This window comes from Nannobrachium achirus, assembly GCF_963921795.1.
Source record: "Nannobrachium achirus genome assembly, chromosome: 19".
Taxonomy (NCBI): Eukaryota; Metazoa; Chordata; class Actinopteri; order Myctophiformes; family Myctophidae; genus Nannobrachium; species Nannobrachium achirus.
In genome coordinates this window covers 24,681,302-24,705,916 of record NC_137826.1, presented here as the reverse complement: position 1 = coordinate 24,705,916, position 24,615 = coordinate 24,681,302, and the positions used below count along the sequence as shown (strand labels likewise).

Here is a 24,615-nt window from a genome sequence, read left to right as displayed (position 1 = left end):
GATGTCATCAGTATATGAACATATATGGGCTTTCTGATATGCCCATATATGGAGATCTCTTAACTGTAAGCCCTTGTCCCTTTTATGCCCATATATGGATATCCCTGATGTCATCCGTATATGCCCATATATGGGCTTTCTAATATGCCCATATATGGAGATCTCTGTATCTCCATATATGGGTATAAAAGGATACTTCAGGTCTGACATCAGGTTTGTTTATATTGGGTTGCTAGGTTTGACATCACAAACTCTATGGGCCATCTGACCTAGAAATCTATATTTGGGCATAGATGACTCATCGTGACCTCATCACACGTCGACCGCACGTGTGACGTGCGGTCGACCGCACGTGTGACCGACGGACGGCCGGTGGAGGTTTTCATACTAAACTGCGACCTTACGGTCGCAATAAATAGAGACACAGCTAAATTCACTCTACTTACATAAAAGCACATGGGAATGCCAACAAACACATTTCTGACTGAAATGAAAGTAATACATGAATCTATTTGCAATTAATAGTATTGTACTGCATACACTGCATACACAGTAACACACATACCTAACACTAACACACACACCAGCCTCAGAATGTCTGCTGTCTCACATGGACACCATGCAGTCAAACATATCGTCACTTTCGGGCAGAAAGTTTCAAATTTGTACGTTTTTTCGCAAAGCAAAGCCCTGCTTCATCATAGAAGGCCATCGCACAAAGGTAGTGAAAACAGCAGATCTACAAGCACACAACGCCTCGCGGTGCGAGACGTGGTGTGCTTGTAGATCAGCTGTTTTCACTTGTTTAAATCATTTTTAAAATGATAAACGCAAAACGAACGGTTTTGGACATACAAGGTTTTCACCCGACAACGACGATATGGTACTTGTGTGTGTGTTTGCAGTTTGCACGTGTGTGTGTGTGTTGTGGTCATAAAGGGGGCAACTGGATATGTTTAATTTAAAGAGCTGACAAGACTAATGGGTGGAAAATGCTGTCACCACTTGAGGAGTACTTGAAGTTCAACCACACACAGAAAAATGTCAATTCAAAAAAGCAAAACAAAGTCAACACTTAAAGCTAGTGTATAGCCTAATTGACTGGTTTGGGGAATAAAAACAAATACAATATCCCTTTTAATCAAATGAATTGACTGGTTGACAGTACCACAGATCCTAAACACCAGTCCATACTGCATCTGTAATGAACGTCAATCAATCCATTGGTTCGGTTATTCATCCTTTGTTTGTTTTTTGCTTCATGTCATCCATGTTCAGTTTCACTGTTAGAACTAATAAAATGACATTGCTTGATACTTTTCCACGCCATTTTACAGACTGTGCAACACACGATGTCTCATACTCTGACGTTGCGAAAGGAAGGAGAGAGAAAACACACAGTCCCACCAACATTGCACTGCTTGTACGCGTATGAGTGAGTCACAAATAAACCCCCCCTAGATTCTTGATTCAGTTATAGGGTACAACTGAATTTATTATGTTAAAATAGAACTTCAAATTGTTGTATTGTTCAAGTGACGTCAGCTAGCTCAGGACAAATCTTACTCAAGCATGTTACTAAGGAGGGCTATGTCTTTCCAGAGGGTATTGTGAAATCCAATCCAGAACAATAATTGTAGAAAAGAACATTATAGTCAAGAAATGAAATATCTGCACTTGAATTCCTTGAGTTGCATTTGGTAGCACACGGACCCATCCTAAATGTGTATGAGCAAAAGTTTCAGGCTTAACATGCTTCCTTTAACAAGTTTGGCAAACCTTACTATAAACAGTAAACACATAAAAGGCAGTTTTTAGCCAGTGTTGGCATTCACTCAGCAGACAAGGCTGGAGAAATCGTGTTCGTCCAAACATAACATTGCAGCCTGAAACCAGAGAACGGTGGACATTACAAGTGCAAAACGAGAGGGAGTGCCACTTCCTACTAAAGTACTGCTAAAAACCACAGTGGCTGAAGCCATGTTTGCTCAGTGCCAGTGAGCATGCACAGCTGGGAGCATAATTAAGTACCACTCTACTGAGAGGGAAATATTCACTTTAGCAAGAGATATTCATTTGCTATATGTACATTATTCAGTGAATGATGACAGACAGACACATGCTGAGTATTCCTAGATTTCAATTTGCTGACCAAAGATCAGGGAGAGATTTTGGCAAAGATCCGACCACTGGACTTCCCTATTTGTAATAAAAAAAGTTTAGTTGAATGCTGACCTCTACTGGACATTGCACAGTATTACATGTATCATCTGGGACTGGAGTGGATTCTTGTTCAAGGCTTAGTGGTAATGCCAAATACAACAAAAGCTTAGCTTTCAAGATTCAGAGTCTGGAAGACATAGAAACAGTCACACCAAAACCTAAGAGACAATCAAACAAAAGATCCTTCATCTTGGATGAAGGAGTGTTTGCTTCTCCAAGTGTCCAGTGATAGCAAAGAACAACAGGCGATGCATCCTTCAGAGATCACTTTCCCCTCTTGGCAAACTGCCACGGTTCCAGGGTGCCAGGCTTCTCTGTTTCCACCAGAGCATTCATAGGCACTTCATTAGTAATACCAAAACACTGCCTGGACCAATGGTCACTGAGGAAGGTAAAGGTCTTTTGGTACCGTTTAACCACTTAAAACTCTAAATACTTAAGTTGACCTGAAACCCCCAGGCCCCAGGGGTACAATACTTGGCCATCTAATTTGTTCCCTCTAAAAAAAATGAAAATAGCTGATCTACAAGCTCAAAACACTCCGCTGAGCTTGTCGATCGACTATGTATATTCTCCAATCGATCATACGGACGCTAGGGTTCAGGTTATGAATGTGCATTCCTTGATGTGATTTGTGGAAGGATGCTGTTTCAAAAAGGTCTGCATAACAGCTGACAGGCCTAGAAGGGTTATTGTTCGTGTTTGTGTATTACCTTCAACATTGTGGTGGTCAACACACTGTACATCCTTATTGTTAATTGAACTCTACAGAGTTAAATGAACACTGATGAGAACGTTGCTGTGCGCAGGGAGCCAGTAAGACCAATGTTAGATAATGTAATACCCTGTTTCTTGGTTCCCTTCATCTTATCAGAGGCATGAATTACCCATTGTGTCCTGAATTCAAGATGAGAGACACAACAACTATTGTACCGAGGTGGTGTATGCTCTAAGAGCATCACTGTATTCTAATGTCTGACTCTGAATATGTTCAGAAGAAAACTAAGTGGCAATACCACTACTTTTTATTATCTACCTAAAATTGCAGCTCCTGTTATCACTTCACGTTCGAATGCAGCCTTCTGATGTTGGCGTGTTAGTTACATTTATATTAGTTATATATAACTACCAGAGGGTGAAGCAGAACCTCTGTGGTGGTTTAGATTTGTGTATGGATACCAAGTTACAAGCTACAAGTGAATTCAAACAATTGTGGGAAAATAATTCTACAGTACTTCCTCATTATCACAGTTTTTGTTCACTCCACCTGTTCAGAAGACCAGCTAGCAGAGGTTGTATTTGACTTCAGTTGACAGGGTCATTACTGTAAACAACTAAACCTCCAAACAGGCAAAACGAAAAACACTGTAATCTCAGCTAGTATTAACAATAACAAAGCGGATATTTCCCCAAAAACACCAGTTTCAACATGTGTAGCATCATTTCTATGAGAACACTGCTGGAAGAAAACTGCCAAGGTGTTCAAGGAACAGTATCCTCTTCCTCTATTATTATCTGCACAGAATATTCTCACTGCCACATCAACTCCATGGGCTGCTGCAACATAATAATCTCACCCAAAACTCAGCACCACATCCTTAAAGTTAAATGCTGTCGTACAGTGGTTCTCAAACCTTTTAATTTCAAGGACCTCCAAATTAATATGTATTTATTTGGTCATGGACCCCATCTGAAACGATTTTTTGGAAAATAGAAGTCTTGGGTTCTTTCAAATAGCCAATGTATACACAGGGCTAAAGTGTTTTTTGATGAAGATTTGCCCCCACTTTGAGAACCACTGCTGTAGTATTCCCCAAAAGAAAAAGGTCTTTACCTGAATTGTGCCGAAGTCCACATTCTCGTAGTGAAAGTGAGCGCACTCTGCCAACTTTGGGAAGTGGCCCTTGGTGAAGCAGAGTCTGAAATGCAAACACACAGAAGCACATCAGTGTGAGCGCTGCACCCACACACATCATGATGGACAGAGTGTGTATATACAAGACGACGGGGAAGGTAGATGGGAAGGAGTCTGAGCAGAAATAGACTCAGAATGGAAAGAATTCTGTGAGGAAACGAAGGCAATAAAAGAGCAAGTAAGGAGCAATAAATAGACATGTATACAACAGGAGAGACATGAGAGAGATGTGGCTGATGGACAGAGGCAGGTGTGAGTGTGTGTGTGTGTGTGTGTGTGCGTGCGTGCGTGCGTGATGTGTATGTGAAAGTGTGTGTTAAGAGCCTGCGGTCCACTCACTTCTTGACGTTCTTGACCTTCATGCTGGCCGTGCTGCTGCTACAGGAGCGCATGAGCGGCTCCGCTCTCAACTCTGGGATCTCTGCACTCCGTGCCTGAGACACATGGACACAGACATTAAAGCTTGACCTTTGACCTCTTTGTGAACATTCCAACATTCTACATTAGTAACGCCTAATTTATAATACTCAGTCCTGATGTTGCTTTCTATGCTAAAATGTTGTTTTGGTAATGTGTTATCCTGTGTTATGACATGCCATTAACTCAAAACACTCCTGATGAAGGTTCAGAGGGACTGAAACGTCTGTCACTTTGAATAAAAGATGACGCTGCTGAGCGAGAGCAGTGTGCATGAACTTTTTGTCCATAAAACACTTTTTCATGATTGCTCCAGTTGTCACGATCCAACGCACCTGCATCTGAACCAAGTGGATGTGCGAATATTTCCTTTGCATAGATGCCATTAACTCTGTCACTGACATTTTATTTCAATGTTGAAACTCTGGACTGCAAGGCAGTTGACATTAGAGTATAAAACTATTCTGGATATTCTTGAGTGTGTTTTGTTTTATTTTATTAATAATAATTATTATTTACATACATTGGTTTTGTTTTACAGCAATGACATAATGCTATTCTACCGTGTTTCCAGACAACTGGCACCTCCCTTTCTCTCTTACCTGTTCCAGTATTGTAGCTTGGGCAAATTGCTGCTATTGATCATTGAGGAAACAGAACCAACTTTATTTACAGCCAGCTGTTCTACATGCCCATGGCTACACAGATCATAAGCCCCGTTTTCACTGAGTCAAACTTCTGGAAGTTTTTTCCAAAATGACGGCAATTTTGAAATTCACGCCATGTGAAAACGGCCACTTATTTTGTCTTCCGTGAGTTTTGGTGTCCCAAACGTGACGGGAAAATACCTAGTAATTTTTGCCTAAAGTCCCGGCAGAATAGAAATATCCCCACAGTGAAAACGGCATACCGTGATTTTTACTTTTTTCGGACAAGCAGGTGCACGCAAGGAGCCAATATTAACAGTTAAAGCATTGTAATTGGGATTGAAAGCTTCAGAATCCATATTGCATTCGAATGTTATGTAAGCCAGCCAAACACAGAAGACAGACGTCGAGAAATGCAAGCTTAATGCTAGATCAATGCATGGTTCAAAATTATTCTATAGCCTATTTGTAATTAAGCTGTGTGGGTTTTGATACAAGTCCGCTCTGGAGACAGGAGCGCGATGCGCTCGTAATGTGATAAAAGCTGGAATCTTTACCAACTTTTTTTACGCTGCTATAGCCTATTTTTTGTCTGAGTGAGACACAATGCGCTCATTTAAATTGGCCTATGCTGTGATGAAAGTTGGAAGCTACCAACTCAAAGAGCGGCATCATTAGTTAATAGTTTCTCGTCGTAAAGTGTTTTACTGAGCAGCGAGCGAGTGGATGACCAGCATCCATCGGTGACACGTGAAGAAAAAAAAACAAGCCCACAATCCCACATGTGCAACACGTTGCATAAGCGATCCTTTCTGAACCTTATGTGACACACATAAGGTTCACATGTGTTGTTTCATGAAGAATATTTCTTGTAACTTGTTAAATCCATTGGTGAGAGAGAAAAGGAGAGACGAACAGACGTGACTCGCTGCTGCTTTAGCAAGCGACCAAGCGTCCAGACGCAGACGGTGTGGTAAGCACTGGTTGCCATGTTTGCTAATTATAAGCGACTATGGTCTTGATTTCCGTAAAGTTGCTTGTATGTATTGATCGTTTCTGGCTGCTTTTTATTTGTTGTGATCTTTTAGATCGGTAATTGTCAAGTAGCTGATGTGGCGATGCTTATAGTTTTAAATTGCTTTTGTGGCCTAGATAATATCACTTTTTGGGGCTTATTTTCGTACACCTGGTTGCTTATTTCTCTCGCAAAGTCTGGCAACACGGAGTTTCATTCCGTGACGGTTTAGTAGTGAAAACGATGTATTTTATGGCGATGCCAGCATTTTTGCTCATGTGAAAACACCCAAAAAACAAAACTCCCGGCAAGTTGAAAATGATTATGCTAATTATTTTGCAGGAAAAATTCCGGAACTGTAGTGAAAACATGCCTATAGACTGTCAAACAAGCTGGGAAAGCTCAACCAAGGTCGACTCAGTGACGCATTGGATCAGGCCAGCTCAAAACTAACCGGGAAATCGGAACTAATGGAGAGATCCTATTTGTTCCGAGATATTACAGAACGACCCGGACACCAGTCCTTCTAATCCTAATGTAAAGTATTGTGAATGTAGTGCTGCATTCTTGGGTGTCCTTCTTGGGTGTCCTTCATCACCACAAGATTATTTTCCTACTCCAGGACACCCGTGCGCATCTTTTGAACCCTTCCGCGAGCAAATCCGAGCAACATGGAATATTATGATAAAAAAAAAAGTGTGGCAGGGAACGACATACTGTATGTCGAAAAACAATGTTGGCAGTAAATGAGTTAAGAGCTTGTCCCACTCTGGCAGCTGTAAACTTACCAAAAGAATAAGAGACCAATAGATAATAAATAATAAAGATGAATAGGAAACATAGCATCAGAGACGATCCAGAGCAAATGAGGTAAAGTGGGAGAAAAGTACAAGATTGTGAAATCCTGTCAGTGTTCAGCTTGTGGTCTAGACTCCCACTGATAAGGAAGATGGTATTCAGATTAAGCCCAGGATTTTTACACAAACAAAAAAACAGCAACACACAAGCTATTACGTACTGCACTGCTGCACTATAGCAGTTGTTATAACAGTTTGCCTCTGGGCACCAATACAAATCAGCCCAACAACATACCATAGCTTTAAATCTCGCTGTGAAATAGAGCTGAGCCTCAGCTAGCCCGCCACAGGCACATTCCAATATGCAAGTTTTGATTTGAGAAATTGTGTGATATTCATGGCATGTGAAAGCTGAATACAGTCAGAATGTGCTGGAAACGATGCTGCATCTTTGCAGACAATGATCAATGGCCTTGCCGTGTACATTACTCAAAATGACTTTTATATATTTCATTTTCACTTCAAGAGATTTTGAAACATGTCACTGTACCAATAGGGCTGTAGAAGTGCACTCTACACCCATGGTGTGCAATAGGGCTGCTGCACTATGACAGCTTATTTTAACACCCTTTAAGCCTTTCCAATCATCGCCAGCTCAAACCACAGGAGACATAATGTATAATGTATCCCATTCCGCCAGGGAATCCCTCATCTATCAAATATTGAACAAAGAATAGCAGAAATGCTGTATTAATGTTTTACATGCCCCTCCTCTCTGATCAATATTCATTAGCCCCAATGAGAATGTCGACTCTTTTCTTCTCTGTTGCCCAATCGAACCTAACACTTGTGATGGGGAACCAACCACGCACAGACCATGGGTGGCTCAACGTGTTACCATGGAGACGGCCTCATTTCCACCTTGCTGCTGATGCCGAGCAGCGAGATGAGCCAACATAAGTGGTTTGCAGAGAGCAGAGGAAAGAAAATAATGAATGATCCTGGCTGGTGAATGGAGTCCCTTCTAAAATAAATAAATGAAATGGAATGGCGAAAGGTGGACAGTTGGACTGCTCTCTAATCAGAGAGCCTTTAGTAGCGGTGCACTTGGAGCACCAAGGCTGCTCATAAATCATGGAAGTGCAGTGACGCTTGGGGAGCAGGAGAGTCAGAGGAATAGGCGAGTTTCTATATGGAACACAGGGGAGTGACAGCTAATCAATCCCTTCGGTTAGAGAAGACATATATAAGAATGCGACAGGGCGGAAACAGGCCGAGAGACGACATCACTGGGTTTGACGTGTCGCCTGTGTGTGTGTGTGTGTGTGTGTGTGTGTGTGTGTGTGTGTGTGTGTGTGTGTGTGTGTGTGTGTGTGTGTGTGTGTGTGTGTGTGTGTGTGTATGCACGTCACAGAGCAAGCAGAAGTGTGAATATCTCACTAATCCTGTGTAGGGATATTTCAGGTGTTGATGTGCCAGTATGAATGTTTCACCATGGCGCTGATGGTTTCCTCCCAGTCAGGTCTATCTCGAGGATGGATGTGAGCCAGCTCAGGTAAAAGGTCCTCGTCCTCAGGGTGACGCCCGGGCCTCAGGCTCCTTCAGCAAAACAAAAAAACAATGATGCAGACAAAGTTAGGACTACAGTTTAGTCAACATGTATAATCAAAAATACATTTTAAGCCTTTTTTGGCCACAAAAATAATAATAGTACAATTTGAATTTGTGGACGGACATACTACTACAGGGTTCCCTTATTTCATGTGGGGACCCTAATAAAGTGGGCTGACAATAAAATTACAATAAAAACAATACAATTAGGAAACGAAACGCAAGGGATGAAGTACTAAAGAAACGTAACTCGGAAAGTACTATAGGTAGACAGAATGACATGTCGCCTGAAAATATGCAGAAGATGTTCAGCCTCGCAGGGAAGGTAGCTAGAGTCTCTTGCAGCCTGACAGAAGTGGGTAGATTGTTCCAATTTTTCTGTTCCTAACTTGAGTTTTCTGAATAAAAAAATAAAAATACACATGGTTTTTCATTTAGACTGGGCTGTGGAGTGTATGGTACCCCAGGTGTGAACGCCTCTCTTCTCCCCTGCCTAATAGCTCTCTTCAGTCAGCCGCTATTCATTGTCCGCTGCTTTGATCAATTGAGAAAATGAGGGCAATTTTCTTACATTAATTCATGCACATTATTCATACGCTCACGCAATCAGAATATGACTCACGCTTCATAAAGGGAGATTATAAAGAGTCTTGCTTAGGAACTTCTGGAGGAAGGAACCACAGGGGTCCAGACTCAAGGGTTTCACCAAACGCCTTCTATGTTAATTTCCGTTAACAATTAAAACAAAAAGGTTTACAGTTTAATTTATCTATTTTCCCCCTCCAGGCAGTCAACATAGGCTTGGCGGGCTTAAGACACACTGGGGGAAACCCTAGCACCCTGTCTCCATGGGAAACCCATCACTGCTGGGAAGACGACAAGGTGTCAAGTGGAAAATAATGTTCAAAGAACAGGACAGAGACCTGTGTCAAGTGCAATAAGGCTGGGACTTGACTGATAACAGAGTGTTGCGTAACTGTGCTTTACTTGCAATGACAAAGTCACTACATTGAAAGCAATCTCTTTTTTGAGTGGTGCAAACCGCTCCTATAAGTGGCTGTGCGAGTGTCTGTAGCCTTTTTCCTCAGCGTTTTGCCATAGTAAAATGTGTGTACGTAGCATCATGTTTGTCTAGTGATGTCATATGTCGTATGTCTGTAGCCTTTTTCCTCAGCGTTTTGCCATAGCAAAACGATGTTATGCAAGCACGACCACCGCTCACTTCACATTGGGAGTGATTTTTGGAGCTGTGTGGAACACAAGCTCCCTATACGTGGCCGTGTGTGTGGGTCTGTCTGTCTGTCTGTCTCCGTGTCTCCGTGTCTGTAGCCTGCAGTAACCTTTTCTGACCACACATGTTAAGGGAGGGGCGCTGTTGCACACACACACACACACACACACACACACACACACACACACACACACACACACACACACACACACACACACACACACACACACACACACACACACACACACACACACACACACACACACACACACACACACACACACACACACACACACACACACACACACACACACACACACACACACACACACACACACACACACACACAGCTCCACTTCGAACAGAGGTTCGATTTTTTTCTTCTACATTTGAGGAGTTAACACAATTTGTCCTTTTCCTCCTCTCCCATGATACTCCCAAATAACTAAATAAGTACAAAATAAAAACATTAAACTGTTAAAAACAAAAACAAAAATAAAACAGTGTACAGTATGCAACTGAAATGTGAAATCAATTCTTATTCGCTGTATGGCCTTGCTGTCTTGTGCTGTTTATTGTATTCATTGTTAAGAGTATACAGCATGGCTGTGTGGCACCTCTTATCTACTGTATGTGTATAATTATGCTGAGAGCCCTGCCACAGACAGTGAACTACCGGTACTTGAACACTGTGCATTCCCCTTAGGCATACTGCAGAAAAACATTGTGACTGACACCTGTGGCACAAGTGTAGGTCAGCCTCGTGGGAACATTATAGTGCTAAAAAGGAACTGCTGGAGAGTGTGCAAGATGTGGAGAGTGACATTTCAATACTACAGTAGATACTATACTTGATATGAGCTCAGTCTCTATGTGCAATGCAAGCTAATGAGGTAGATAGTGTTACAAACACTCGGGTTATGCAGTGGGAGGAAACTGTTTAACGAAATGGCAAAAAGAAAGAAGAGAGATGGAAGTGAAATGTTTGCACAACGGCATAGCGAGAGAGTGATGTACTCCCATTATATACACCAATGCTATTACACTTGTGCACACCCACACATGGATGTTTCTAGGCTTATGCGATTTAGATTGTGTAAAACTATAATCTTGTCACTGAAGCCATGGTTCTATGGATGCCTTATAAAGTGCAAAATGATGGAAAAGGCTGTCTGGCTTGGGAGGGAAGGAGCAGTCCATTAACAACCTGCCTGCTACAGTAAATGACAGTGGACAGCCAACCTCTTTATATTAAGATAATTGGACTCATACCTGAGGAGTCTGATACAAAGGTCACAGAGTGAGGGTTTGGATAATGAGCAATCTCAGTAGGAACTTGTCTGTCGCCATCTGATGCCCGATGGAACTGAATCGAAAGTAGAAAGTTGCGCTCAGTAGAGCTTATAACTCATGGCATATCTCTGCCACATCCACCTATTTTAGCCCTGTTACAACTATACATTGTTATACCTTTCAATCTGGAAATGCCTCTTCACTCATACAAATTCATGGTCTACCTTTTTTCCATCATTTGCTCAGATGTCTGTCATTCAACTTTCTATGTATTACGCATAGTCTGATTGTTAATTCTTTGTGTCAGTTATGTTTGCAACACCAGCCAATCAAAGCCGGGGATTCGAAATATAGGCATCAGGTTTTTGCCTGCCTCCGTGAGAGGCAGAAGGCAAAGCAAAGCAGTGGCCATTTTGCAGTACGCTTGCCTGTCTCTAAACTGGACATACTGTAAAATTCGTTATAATCTTCACCAAAAAGGACAAAACTACTTTATAAGAAGTTAAGAACAATGTCACTGTAGCTAAGAGATTAGCTAAACAATATATATATTTTTTTTTGTATAGATTATCAATAGATTACCAACTTTCCTGAGCTGGCATTTCAGTGTCGCCTTGACTTGCTCTCTATATTGCTACTGCATGCCGAGTCAAAACTTGAATTCACACTTCAAATCAAAATAAAAATCTGTAACTTTCAATTGAGCTGAACAATGGACAATGCACACAGGCAGGAAAAGACAACCCTCCCTTTGGAGACGCACCAGCAGGATTCCCAGTGGACATCATTAAAGTCAATGAGACCAATAAAAGGTCACCGGAATGCTTAAAACTACAAATCGTGCAAACACATCCAAGGGTTTACACCCAGATGGTCATTAAAGGAGCGCTTCATTGTTTGCCAGACCCATGAAATGGGTAGGCCTACATAAGCAAATGTCGGTCCGGGTTTTCTATATAAAGGGTATATATGATGATGACATGATGATGACATGCCTACAAAAGGCATGATGTCATAAATGATGATGACAGACAGGGGGTCTGGCACAACCAGGTTGACCTGGTCTAGTTTTAAACTATATCTCACTGTATTTGATGTAATTGCGAGAATAATGGAATATATCACTGTGAGTTTGCCTTGCAATTCCAACACTGGCTTTTATTGTTTATTACGGATCTGGATCCCCATTACTCACCACAGTGAAGACTACTCTTCCTGGGGTCACTCCAAATACACAATTCACAATCCAATTAAAACATAATACAATGGAATTCTACCAATCTTCACATATTCTATAAATTATTACCTAGTATATTACTTTTTGGTTTCCAAGCTAACTGAACATACATCTGTTAATTGCATCAACCAAGAAAGTGTTTCATCAATAATCACGCCAACAACTTGGCCTCACTAACCCAGTTAGAAACCAAGTTTAACTCCTCTTGCAACAACTTATTAACACAAACATAATTTTCACTTGAGGTATACATTGTAGTGTCACCTGCATAGATTTCCATACATGCACTGCATTTTTAATGTGGTAAATCATTAACAAAAATTTAATAAAGCAATGGGCCAAAACAACTTCCTTGGGGGACGCCACATTGAGAGGTCACAATCTCTGACAATGTACCATTAAAGGAGTAGTTCACCGCCAAAATGACTTTTTTTCCTATTGATTACTCACGCAATGGAGACTTGAGTTCAATAATATGTTTTTTGTATTTGTCGCATTCCTAAGACAAAAATGTCATTATAGTAAATTTACCCTGTTGGTTTTCCCATCCAGTGCCATGCATTTGGGTCCCCATCCAGGGTCATGCATTTGGGTCCCCATCCGGAATCAATGGGGGTAAATTTACTATAATCACATTCTTGTCTTAGGAATGCGACAAATACAAAAAAATATTATTGAACTCAAGTCTCCATGGGGTGAGTAATCACTAGAAAAAAAGGCATTTTGGGGGTGAACTACTCCTTTAAACATTACACATTGTTTAAGCACTAACAGTCTAGTGACATCACTCGTACAAGCTAAAGAGCTTGATTTCCTTCACTTCATACAGTACAGTATGAGCTCAAGTGCACTTCTGAAGTGGAGGGCAGCTGTCCCTGCTGCCCTGGCAGAACGAAAGTCAGACCTTCAAGTACTGTATAGGGGGAGGGAAAGGAAGTATTTTCTGGCCCCAGAGGGGAGGGGAAATTCATCTTATAGCTTCACCCTGCTAAGATGGCTCTGATGAGCGTACGGTAGGAAGATGTTATGGGTTAAGTGTCTTGCTTAGGGACACTATGACCTCAATGAGCCAAGGGTCAAACCAGCAACATTTCAATTCCCAAATGGCCTCTCTACCCACTCAGCTATGGCCAACCTAGCCCTGTCCTATTCCAATTCAGCCTGTTCAAAGTATGCTGTATGTACAGTGTATTCTCTGCCCTTAAAGCATATCACGTGATACCCCCTTTAATTGTTTGCACATGCACTTCATACAACAAATAAATGGAGATAGAGAAATGGCATAATATTCCTTTTAACAGACACGATCAGATAGGGAGCAAAGGCAACATTAACTGATAAACAAAGGATGGATGACAAACAAACAAGACAAGCCTCTAGTTGGACGGATGTATTATTAATATTTATTGGCAGTGAAACTCATGGGATCACAAAGTTTGAAACACAGCAGTGATACAACTGTGAGCTGTCACCAACGGAATCAAAGGATGGACCTAATGAAAGGGGACTAGCTGTAAGTCTCTGCTGTGATGGGAGATGGCACCTATGAACTCGCACAAGACAAATGTTCTGATAGTTGTTGGCCAGTTTAATGCTCTCAAATTAGATGCTGTCGTCTAATACCGACAGAGCATTCTAATCTTTAGCTATCAATGTTAAGTTACTATGTGTGCACTTGTGATATGGTGTTCAGTTGGTTAAATAGAGATGTTTAAAAAATATATATAAATAATTCCACTATGAGCACCGAAGTTCTTCACAAGAACAAAGTTGATGTAACCAGTGAAAAATAGCTATTTTTTCGATTTTTCAAAAATAGCAGATCTACAAGCTCGCAGCCGCGCTGTGAGCTTGTATATCTGCTATTTTTCAATATAATAATACACAAAATGTGTACCCGTTCTAAATGGGTTAAGAGATAAAATAATTCTGGTCCTCAGCCCAACTTCGCCAATTCAATCTAGATCCAACACTACCACTTCTGTAATGAGCTATGGTATCCACATATGCACCATGTAGCCTACCAGTGAGGACTCCAGTGTTACCAAAACAGCCATACACTTTCAGGAAAGGAAGAAACAGCAGGCCCAGATTCAACACCACATTTCATTCACAGAGTGTACCTCCTCAGCTCAGAGCAGTGGCATATACTCTCCACATTCACAACATTCCTTGGTGAGGAGGCACGCAAGGAGCAAGGAACCACAGCACCTGCTTCAGCCACTCCATCTGCAGCACAGCCAAAGGTTGCACTGGCCAGAGAACACAGAGTTAAAACTAATTCATGGCTGCAGCCAGGTCATCCAGCCTCCTCTGTAGACCACCACCTCAGGAGATAGGGATTAGGGGAGAGGGGGGGGGGGGGGCTTCTGAGTTCTGACCGTGATGGGCTTCCCTCGGCTTCTCTCTCATTTGCTTCTTGCTGGCTCTCGTTTCTAGCCAAGCAATATATCACTGACTTGGTTTCTCCTTCCCACCGAGTGTTAGCCTGGCATGGCCAGACTAATACCACTGCGAGGGCTCACACTGGCAGATTTGTCTGGTTTCCTGTCTAGTCCAGTCTAACGCAAAGAGAGGGCATTTTGTTTACAACAAGCACTATTTAATGTCTAATTTGAAAATGTATATTATCATGCTGTGCTTAACATACAAATATTTGAAATTAAAATGAGAACAGCTGGAACACTTTTTCCACACCTGTCCTCTGCTTTGTCATAATTTGACAGTAAAAGCTGATTGACCTAAACTGTAAGAGAAATCAACAACTGTCTTTCAATCTTTAGCCTCTTCCCAGCTCTCTCTAGCCAAACCATAGCAGGCCAGCCAACTGTCCTTGAAATAGTATGAGTGTACTGTAGGTTTTACATTGTGGAATTAGGCTAGACTGAATTTTTCCAACACTTTAAGCAATGGATGAGACAAGAGCAAGAGCTGATGTTTGAAATTTGAGTGCCAAGGACTTCCGACAAGACTGTAAAAGGCCTTATTCCTGATGTTCCTGTTGGGCAGGATGTTCTAACTGTACCTGTGCCGCGCGCTGCATCTTAAATGTGACTACTGTACATGTGATGTTGTTCATTGTGACTGATAAAATATTCAGTCAGTGCAGAGAAAAAGCTATCTGCCCGAAGGAAGTTGCTACGTGGACACTTGTTCTATTTGTTAAAGACTAGAGAGCCTTCTGTATTCCTGATGGATGTCACTGCAGCCCCTTCAATGCACAATAAATAACATTATTTATTTATTTTCTGGTACAATTACACAAGGGTTTATAGGAATTATTTGGGGAGGCACGTCTTGTGGTTTAATTTGTGGTTTAAATAAAGAAAAACATAGCTGAGAATGAGTGAGTGATTAAGTTGACATTTCAAGAAGATATCATGGCTGTGTTAATGTGTTTACTGCTAGATGGTCCCACACAAACCTTTCCACAGCAGAAAATTGTTTGCTTCTCCTTCAATCAAAATACCAATAGCTGTGTAGCCAAACCCACCCTATAGTCTATTTGAATTGAATGCACTGTTAGGGTTTGTTAGGGAGACTATTATTTTACCAGTAATGTATGGGAATTCAACCTACTAAACATATAAGCTGTGTATGTATAACTGATCGCTGTGCCAGTGCCATGACGCACCTGCAGGCGCACACAAGAAGTGAACACATGGTTAACATGCTTAAACAACAAATATAAGACCTCATGCAGGCACGGTAACATAATTAAATTCACACGCTGTAACCTAGTTTCAACCATGAATATTCCAACAAAGTAAAACCAACAACACATCAGCGTGCGTCATGTGCTCCGGCACTTAAACAAATAGCTCTATCTAAATACCAGCGCCTAGCCTTGGTTTAATTAACGTGAGGCCCAAAGCACACCCAAGACTAACTCAGAGCCTTAACACCACCCAGTAGCGCTGTGCACTTGTGTTTGCGCTCAAATAATGCGTCGCATAACTTGTAAAATTGTGTGGACGGACTGGACATATGCAGAAAATAAATTAAGCCTTGCGCCATGCGTTGCCAAATAGGGCCCATAGTCACTTAGCATGTCTGGTCACAGGGTGTTACGTTCCACGTACTGTAGATTTGTCTGGGTTTTTGTGTCTTCCTTCCCTCCTGTCTCCTTCCATCTCTCATACTCTCAGGTCTGATCAGCTGTCAATCAAACCATTACCTGGCCCCACCCTCATCACCACCTGCTGCCTATAAAAGGCTGGGCTCCACTTCAACTCAGTCTCTCCCAAACATTTCACCTGCCCTGTAGTCTTGTTGTAGCCCTGTCATGTAGTGTTTTTGTAATTATTTCCCAGAGCAAACTTTTAGCCATTTTGTCTTCTTTCACCTACTTATGTAAATTCTGTGCTATATGCTGCTGCCTTGGGACAGGGAAAGACAGGCCTCTATACACAGGCACCACGTAGGTTGAACTTTGTTAAGCACACTAGGTAAGGGGTTGTTGCCACTTATGTTTTGAACTTGCTTTTGGTTAGAGTAGTTAGGTAGGCAGGCTTTTGTTTTACTAATCTAGTTACTTGGTTGTTAGTTAGTTAGTTAGCTTGTCTTTGTTTCACTTAGCTGCTTCGTTTGTTATTTTGGCAACACCCGTGTCCCCTGGTAGTGGCTTGCTGTTTCTTCTTTGGTATGTTTGTGCATACATTTTTGAATACTTATAAATACTTGTAAATAACCTTAAATAACCTTAAGAGAAGAGTAAAAGCACTTTGTTTGCACCAAACCTGTTTGGTCTCCATTATTTGCACCTTACTGCTCAACATCCTGGTTTTCAATCTTTAAAATGTTTGTTACAACCTTAAACCTCTTGACCATTTTGGGTTCGTAACACAGGGGTGTCGCACCAAATTCTGGGCCCTGGGTACTTCAACTATTGAAAAATAGCAGATAAACAAGCTCACAGCGCGGCACCGAATGCCGCGCTGCGAGCTTGTAGATCTGCTATTTTTGAAAAATCGTGAATTGGTCTTATTTCAAATTCTTTTTCATGTGACGGACCCCCAAAATGATATGTATTTGGCCACGGACCCCCATCTCAAAATATTTAGTTCCAGGAACCCCCCCAGAAGCAAAATCTGACTTAATGTTTGCTTAAAAATACATATATTCAAAGATTTGCACACATTTTCACAACTTTTCAAAAATAGTAGACCTACACTCTGTGATGCGCTGTGAGCTTGTATATCAGCTATTTTTCAATAGCTAAAGTATAAAATAATGAAGGCCCCTCCACCCTAGTAACTCAGTCCCACTTTTCCCCACCTTGTGACGCCCCTGTCTGGACAGGTCTGACAGCTAGCTAGATACAGAGAAAGTCTGCAGAATGACAGCTAAGAGAAAATATTAAATACACAGCAATGATTGTATTTCCACAAACCATATTGTATCCACTATCCAATAGGCTACATTAAACAACATAAAACCACTGATATAGCTTTTCAGAAAACTATAAATTTAGAAATCATTCGTACAATCGGCCTCAGGTCTTAATGGGTTAAGGCTGTATCAGTAAACATTAATCACAGCTTCCCAAGCCAAAAACAGGACATAAGCTAGCATGGAACTGAGAGCAGTCAGAATAATAAATGCAATATTTAACAGTGACACTGACAAATAGATAGCATGAATCTCCTATGCATTTCCAAAGTCATCAATCACATTGGAGCAGACAATGATCTTCTGATGGAAAATCATTCATGTTTATTAACTGCCCTGTCTCTGGCCATAATAAGTGGTGTTCTCTTTAAAAATGTCGTTTTACAGATTACTATATGTCACATACAGTATGTACAGATGTTATAGGGTAAACAAAGTGTGCCGTCGACCCCTCCTCCGCCCCAAACCAAACTAAATTACCGATACATTAAATTAAATTAAACTCTAATCTTTGGAAGACATCAGTACCCTTATAGCAGGGATAACATTGCTAAGCACAAAAAAAGAAAGAAATCAATGGCTGCTAGATGACAATGTATTTTTCTAACTTTGGCACAGACTGCACAGAAATAGTGGCACAGACATAGCCTAGATTGTCCAAGATCAAAGGAATAATATGTAAATTCAGATTTAGGGTGGATTATTTTCCTTTAATGTATCCGAGACAAATACTACTGCCCGCAGACCTTTTGATTCTCCGGCGGTCATCAAATTATTGTCTTAGGAATGCCAAATAAATCTCAATGAATTCAAGTCTTCATTGGGTGTGTAACTTAAAGAATATATGTAATTTTTTGGGTGAACTACTAAAAAAACAGATCTACATGCTCACAATGCCTCGCAATGTGAGGCGTTGTGAGCATGTAGATCGGCTATTTTCACAATTTCTACCTCTAATATATGACAATTTGGCCTATGTTTAATTTGTCATTTTAGAGGTATTAAAACGTCCTTAAATTATCACTTTACACTTAAACTTTATATTGGTTAGTTTACTATTGTGTGAAAAAACAATGTTGCACAATACGTTAATCATCTGGGGACCCCCCAAAATAATTTGGGGGCCTCCCTGGGGGTCCTGACCCACAGGTTGAGAACCAGTGTTCTACACAATCCTTAATGTTAATGTCAGTCGAAGAGCACTGGTTCGACCCCCAGGACCCTGCAAAATGAGGAACAGTTTGCAACACTTATGCCCTATTTTATTTTCTATCTATTTGAAAATAATCAATCTACAAGCTAGCTCTATCGACATTCAATTGGGTGGGAAATGGCTCCATGCAGTCACCCTCACTTTCCTGTCACTCCTTCAAAGTCCTGTTGTAATAAAGCAGAGAACAATCTAGAAAAGTGTGCTCTGCCTTTTGGCCTGGCGGAGACAAAAAATAGATGGCAGACAGAGCCAGGACACAAGATGATTTTGAATTCTCCCATGAAATTCTCCCATAAAACACAATAGAACAAACAGGTATCAAATACTGTAAAGTTAATGATGACATTGTGTGTATTGAGTATCATTTTAGACAATTCTTGTGCTGCTTAACAGTAACCGGCCCTTTAAAAATACAAATGTATTAAAAATACAAATGTATTACTTGCTTGAACCCTCTAATCAGTCCGCTGTGATAATCCACCAGTCCACCTAAACAAGCTCTGCTGGTGCTGGATATCAGGAACAGCAAGAGCTCGGAGGGAGACGCCACACACTGATACAGTAGCGCCACGGCCCAGAGAACCCTCGCCCGTCACTTTGCTTACACTAAAATGATGCATGTGAATTAGCATGCCCTATCAAGGCTAAATGATGGCCATGTTGCAATGCCACAACTCATTGGCCAAACGTGTCATTACTGTAATTATAATCACCTATTTGATTAAATCTCCTGTTGGTTGCCACCAATATGTCTGCTAATTGTATATGAATGAATAGTACACAGTATATGTCAAGTTACATATTCATTCTGATTTACATAAGATTCTGAACAAGAGAAGTGCCCTCCTCTGAGCACAGATCTCCACCAGGCGTGGTTGCCCACTGCAGGGGAATCGCGATAAAACTTTTGTGGGGTGCAGCCGTCAGGGCACAAGGAAGACTCATGGACACACAGAGAGGGGAGAGGAGCAAAAACATACTGGCAGAGATACAGTAATCACTGAACAGCAAACCCCTTACTCAAAAGGCAGAAAAGAATATTAGCGATCAATTATTCTACGATGGGTAGATTCAACAAAGAAGTATGCACGGTAAAATCCTCACTGTTAATTTGTCCATCAATAGCTCCAAGACTGTACAAATGTGCTCACGACTGTGCAAATGTACTCAAATCTCGGAGTTAGATTATCACGTAAGATTTTACTGTCTATTATAGCTCGCACACAGTGATACATTTTTGTTGCTGGGGGATGTACCTGTACTTGTTGGAGGAAATTGTCATCATTTATTTAGGATGTAATGGTTGTGGTCTAAATGGCTTATTTCTGGTTGGAACGAATGAATAGCTGAGTACTATTTTTATGTATCTCTCCTTGCAGAGGTCCTAGGGCTGCATTTCAAATTGCTGATGAACTGATTCTCTGCCATACATACAGTATATCGATGTCCTTCATACTGTCTGTACCTGGATTATTCTGAATTTATCCAACAGATAAATTCAATTTAATGATGAACACTCAAGTACTGACTGTATTGTAGTCTGCCATGGTTGGGTAAAGGCCCATTTAAACATGCATACGGATACAGGTACTGACTGAGCTGCACACGGCACATCTGTTCTAATTTCATGCATCTTTCTGCACCTTTTCTGAAAGCTTATGGATGCGAAATGTTTGTAACCACAAAGTGCAATACAGCCTTATAGCATGGGGGCAATAGTGATCTCCTGCTAGATGGACACAGCAAACGTCGCACAGCAAAGAAGAAAGAAACGCAGGAGGACATGAAAGAGACTATTAACATCTCTACGATAATACATTGCCACTGCACAGCAAGATAGAGGTGTGCAGGAACACTTTTGCACTTACATTTAAATGTAAGTGCAAAGGAATGTAAAGAAGGTTCATATACTATATACAGTACAATCGTTTACATGCCCTATCCTTGCCTGGCGTTGCTCAGACTCATTCACACTGCGTGTGCCACCAGAGGGTGTGGATGCGTCGGTCCGGCCACGCGAGGCTAGCCCTATCCTGCCCTCTAGTGCAGTGGTTCTCAAAAATATTCATGTCAAGGAACAGCAAATTATAAGTATTAGGCCGTGGACCCAATTTGAAAAGATTCTGTGCCTGGGATCCCCATACATGTTATGTTGTATATGTCAAGTTACATATCCATTCTGATTTACATAAGATTCTGAACAAGAGAAGTGCCCTCCTCTGAGCACAGATCTCCACCAGGCGTGGTTGCCCACTGCAGGGGAATCGCGATAAAACTTTTGTGGGGTGCAGCCGTCAGGGCACAAGGAAGACTCATGGACACACAGAGAGGGGAGAGGAGCAAAAACATACTGGCAGAGATACAGTAATCACTGAACAGCAAACCCCTTACTCAAAAGGCAGAAAAGAATATTAGCGATCAATTATTCTACGATGGGTAGATTCAACAAAGAAGTATGCACGGTAAAATCCTCACTGTTAATTTGTCCATCAATAGCTCCAAGACTGTACAAATGTGCTCACGACTGTGCAAATGTACTCAAATCTCGGAGTTAGATTATCACGTAAGATTTTACTGTCTATTATAGCTCGCACACAGTGATACATTTTTGTTGCTGGGGGATGTACCTGTACTTGTTGGAGGAAATTGTCATCATTTATTTAGGATGTAATGGTTGTGGTCTAAATGGCTTATTTCTGGTTGGAACGAATGAATAGCTGAGTACTATTTTTATGTATCTCTCCTTGCAGAGGTCCTAGGGCTGCATTTCAAATTGCTGATGAACTGATTCTCTGCCATACATACAGTATATCGATGTCCTTCATACTGTCTGTACCTGGATTATTCTGAATTTATCCAACAGATAAATTCAATTTAATGATGAACACTCAAGTACTGACTGTATTGTAGTCTGCCATGGTTGGGTAAAGGCCCATTTAAACATGCATACGGATACAGGTACTGACTGAGCTGCACACGGCACATCTGTTCTAATTTCATGCATCTTTCTGCACCTTTTCTGAAAGCTTATGGATGCGAAATGTTTGTAACCACAAAGTGCAATACAGCCTTATAGCATGGGGGCAATAGTGATCTCCTGCTAGATGGACACAGCAAACGTCGCACAGCAAAGAAGAAAGAAACGCAGGAGGACATGAAAGAGACTATTAACATCTCTACGATAATACATTGCCACTGCACAGCAAGATAGAGGTGTGCAGGAACACTTTTGCACTTACATTTAAATGTAAGTGCAAAGGAATGTAAAGAAGGTTCATATACTATATACAGTACAATCGTTTACATGCCCTATCCTTGCCTGGCGTTGCTCAGACTCATTCACACTGCGTGTGCCACCAGAGGGTGTGGATGCGTCGGTCCGGCCACGCGAGGCTAGCCCTATCCTGCCCTCTAGTGCAGTGGTTCTCAAAAATATTCATGTCAAGGAACAGCAAATTATAAGTATTAGGCCGTGGACCCAATTTGAAAAGATTCTGTGCCTGGGATCCCCATACATGTTATGTTGTTGTGACTGTAGGTCGCAGTTTACAATGAAAGCTGGCAGATTCAGTCCGTACGTCAGTGGGTAACACCTCAATGTCTACTGTATAGCTGACCTGTTGTGAGATCACATTGTTGACTCAAGAAATCTTGTGAAATAAAATGTCGTCAACCAATCATCAAGGATGATGATACACGAAAGAAGAAGAAGACCAAGAGCCTGTTCTGGCAATCATAATGGAGATCCCTGATGTCATCAATATTAAGCCCATGTTTGGCATGATGCTCCAAATGGCCAAAACAGAATTAACACTCAACACTGACCTCGTCGTCTCAGACGACTGGATCATCACTCAGATCTACATCTGATTCCCAGATGATGCCAAATCCCTTTTATGCTCATCAATATTAAGCCCATATCTGGGAATGCCCATATATGGACATATTGTGTCAGTCTAACCAGTGTGGTTGATGCGAGTCACACTTGCAACTGAATTCCGTCCTTGTCCCTTTTATGCCCATAAATGGATATCCCTGTCTATAGGGTATACATGTCAAAGCAGCCATATGCACGCATCCATGTGCACACAAGGGTGAGTTCGCTTCTTTGATGAAACTAATAATTGTTTTTGAAGCTATTTCAAATCGTTTCAGAATGGTTGTGATCAACATTTACCATTTCTTTAAATGTTGAATTGTGGAAATGTGAAATGTGGAACAACTGACAATTTCTTCTAAATCCTGGACAGTTTTCTGAATATAATAATGTTTCTGTATCAGTGATACTCAAACCTTTTCATGTCAAGGACCACCAAAATGATATAACCCCCATCTCAAAATATGTTGTTCCGGAGACCCCACCAGAAGCAAAGATTTGAGTTACAAATGTAAAGCATTCGCTTTAAAAATATATATATTCAAAGATTTGCAAACGTTTTCATGATTTTTCAAAAATAGCAGATCTACAAGCTCATAGCACTCTGTGCAGAGCAATGAGCTTGCAGAGCTGCTATCTTTGAATAGCTGAAGTATAAAATAATGGTTAAACAGTGTTTCAAATCTAAAGTGACACAGAGAGTATTACAGCAGTGACAGAGTTGTCCCCAGCCCGGCCTGCCTGGCCGCCTGCCCCGCATATGGCTTAAACTCTCTCCAGAGGCAGACATCACATTCAACCTCAGGGGTGTTGCACCAAATTCTGGGCTCTGGGTACAAGGATTCACTGTGGGCCCCTGCACAATTATTTTGTGCTTTAACTATTGAGAAATGGCAGATATACAAGCTCACAGCGCGGCACCGAGTGAGAGCTTGTAGATCTGCTATTTGTTTTAAATCGTGAAATCTTTTGCAAGTCTTTGAATATTTCAAATCCTTCTAAGGTTTTTTTTTAAAAACCTCAGCCTGTTTCTATGTCACTAATGTCAGTGGTGCTCAAACTTGTGTGAAGGACCCCCAAATGTATATGCCACGGACCCCCACCTCAAAATATTTAGTTCCAGGGACCCCCCAGAACAAAATTTGAGTTACAAATGTTCGCTTATATATATTCAAAGATTTGCAGTTGCACACATTTTCACGACTTTTCAAAAATAGCAGATCTACAAGCTTGCAGTGTGGCACTCGGTGCCCCGCTGTGAGCTTGTATATCTGCTATTTTTCAATAGCTAAAGTATAAAATAATGAAGGCCCCTCCACCTTGGGCCCTAGTAACTCAGTCCCACCCCCCCCCCCCCCCTTGTGACGCCCCTGTTCATCATACAACTTTTATAAACACACATGCAACAGCCCTTAGTCCCTCACACTCTCATTTATGATTTAAAAACAATCCAATGCAATGGACTGACTGTGCTAAAGCACTCAGAGGTCTCCAGATATGAACTATATTCATCCAGAACCGTTAAGATTTAATATTCTTACCAAAACGGGGGGAATAGGTGAAGGCAAACATCTCTTTCATTGCTTCCCCCTTTTATTTAAACCCTCTAGTCTGTTTTCCACTCCGATGCCTTTGACCAAAAGTTTATATTTAGTGTGGTTGCTATAGGCAACACACTATTGTTCTCGGTCCGACATTATTTGGCCAGCAAAGTGAACCTGCTTTTTTTTAAACGTTTGCACAACAGA

The 24,615-nt window shown here is 41.3% G+C and overlaps 1 protein-coding gene across 2 annotated transcripts in view; it reads right to left on the bottom strand.

Annotated features, from left to right (window-relative positions):
* The window catches only part of arhgap32b (Rho GTPase activating protein 32b), a 108,662-nt gene that overhangs the window by 64,817 nt on the left and 19,230 nt on the right, over positions 1 to 24,615 (bottom strand). For both annotated transcript variants that reach the window (XM_080749156.1, XM_080749157.1), the window contains exons 3-5: positions 8,508 to 8,613; positions 4,478 to 4,572; positions 4,058 to 4,142 (exon numbers count right to left, since the gene is read on the bottom strand). In XM_080749156.1, coding sequence (XP_080605282.1) covers positions 4,058 to 4,142; positions 4,478 to 4,572; positions 8,508 to 8,613 — 286 coding nt within the window. The remainder of the gene's footprint in view (positions 1 to 4,057; positions 4,143 to 4,477; positions 4,573 to 8,507; positions 8,614 to 24,615) is intronic.